Raw genomic sequence first — 1501 nt, 5'->3', positions numbered from 1 at the left:
ACGACAGTCGGAGCGACCGAAGGGAATACGTGTTTCCTTATAGCGCACTCTCAACGAGACTCCGCATCATGCAGAGCACGCTTGGAATGCTGACCGGCTCGACATCCTAGCGAGCAGCAGTGGAGCTTGCAGCAGACGGCGCGATAGTTTTGCTCTCGCACCGGTGCGTCCAAAACCTGTGCAAGGAACAGGGCATTGCGGATGATCAACGCTGTCGCCGCTTCCGGCGGTTGGGAGCTGGTCAGCCAGCAAATCTCAAAATTGTAGCGCAGATACCAACTCAAATCTAGTCGCAACCTTGTCGACTAGTTGTGCTTTCGACTAGAGAACCAAATAGACCTAACCTTCGTAAGCGCTAATGAGAGGCTCAAGTCTATCGCATGAGTGCACTGTCGATCGCGAGAACAATGTATTTTGAGGTACATTAAAGACATATTGCTGGCTGACCACGCGTTGGACGCTCGACTGTGCATCCGAAGCGGACGCGCCTTTTGGTCAGACCTTGTTGCGCTTAGGCGCCGCACCACTTGGCGCTGGCAAACGTGTTGCACTCGGACGCGGTCGTAAAGTCCCCCGAACACACCCCGTTCTTGAGGCACCCGGTGCAAAGCTTGCTCGACGGACACCCCGCGCCACTGACGCACGCGCACGCGGCGCCGAGCGGACCGTAGTTGGGACCCCACACCCACACACCGTTGGTGCAGCTACCTGACGTGGCCGACGGCTGCTGGATGGTGCAGACGCCCGCGGATGGGTTCCACGAGCCCTTGCACGAACCGGCGTTGACGGTAGGGTTGCTCACGATGTTGGTGCATGAGCCCGTCGTCGCCACGATCGTCGTAGAAGCCTGGCCCATGGTTGTTGGTGGTGGAGCAAATGGAGTTGTGTCGATGTCTCATGCTCTTTCAACTCGTGTCCATCAGAGGATTGATACAAAGAGGAAGATCAGACAATCTTCGATGTAAGACTACAAACAGCAAGAGCAATCAATCTTCGAAGCTTAGCAAAGCCGCAGCAATGGACGTGACGCTTGGTGCCAACCGCGACTGGTGGTTTCAAGACGCTCGACCCTTCAAGGACACGCTGGAAGGGCGCCAATCACAAGTGTGCTAGTATGGCATTACGCTCTTCAAACTCTCATGCTTTTGTTTGATCACACGTATAACATATGCGTGGCAAAACTCGACTGGAGATTGCGCTGGAGGTCGGAGAAGAGGTGTCGCCGGTGTGTCGGGCGCCGTGCCCCGACTTGTGGTCTTTGAGTAATCATCATTTCATTTGCCTGGACCATCCGAAAATTCGTTCTCTGGGAGCGTCCAGCATCACGGCAACGCCCGACCAGTCACGGCAGCGCCTCTTGGCACCAAGCGTCACGTCCATTGCTGCGGCTTTGCTAAGCTTCGAAGATTGATTGCTCTTGCTGTTTGTAGTCTTACATCGAAGATTGTCTGATCTTCCTCTTTGTATCAATCCTCTGATGGACACGAGTTGAAAGAGCATG

The 1501-nt window shown here is 54.8% G+C and overlaps 1 protein-coding gene across 1 annotated transcript; it reads right to left on the bottom strand.

Annotated features, from left to right (window-relative positions):
• Positions 1-403: 403 nt before the first annotated feature.
• On the bottom strand, positions 404-966 carry SDRG_14923 (hypothetical protein). The gene has a single exon (XM_008621083.1). It carries the CDS (start codon positions 854-856, stop codon positions 512-514), a length of 345 nt encoding a protein of 114 aa, XP_008619305.1. The 5' UTR covers positions 857-966; the 3' UTR covers positions 404-511.
• Positions 967-1501: the final 535 nt, after the last annotated feature.

This window comes from Saprolegnia diclina (genome assembly GCF_000281045.1).
Source record: "Saprolegnia diclina VS20 unplaced genomic scaffold supercont1.80, whole genome shotgun sequence".
Classification (NCBI taxonomy): Eukaryota; Oomycota; class Saprolegniomycetes; order Saprolegniales; family Saprolegniaceae; genus Saprolegnia; species Saprolegnia diclina.
Note: the sequence above shows the minus strand (reverse complement) of the source record. Positions and strands in the feature narration are given on the sequence as shown.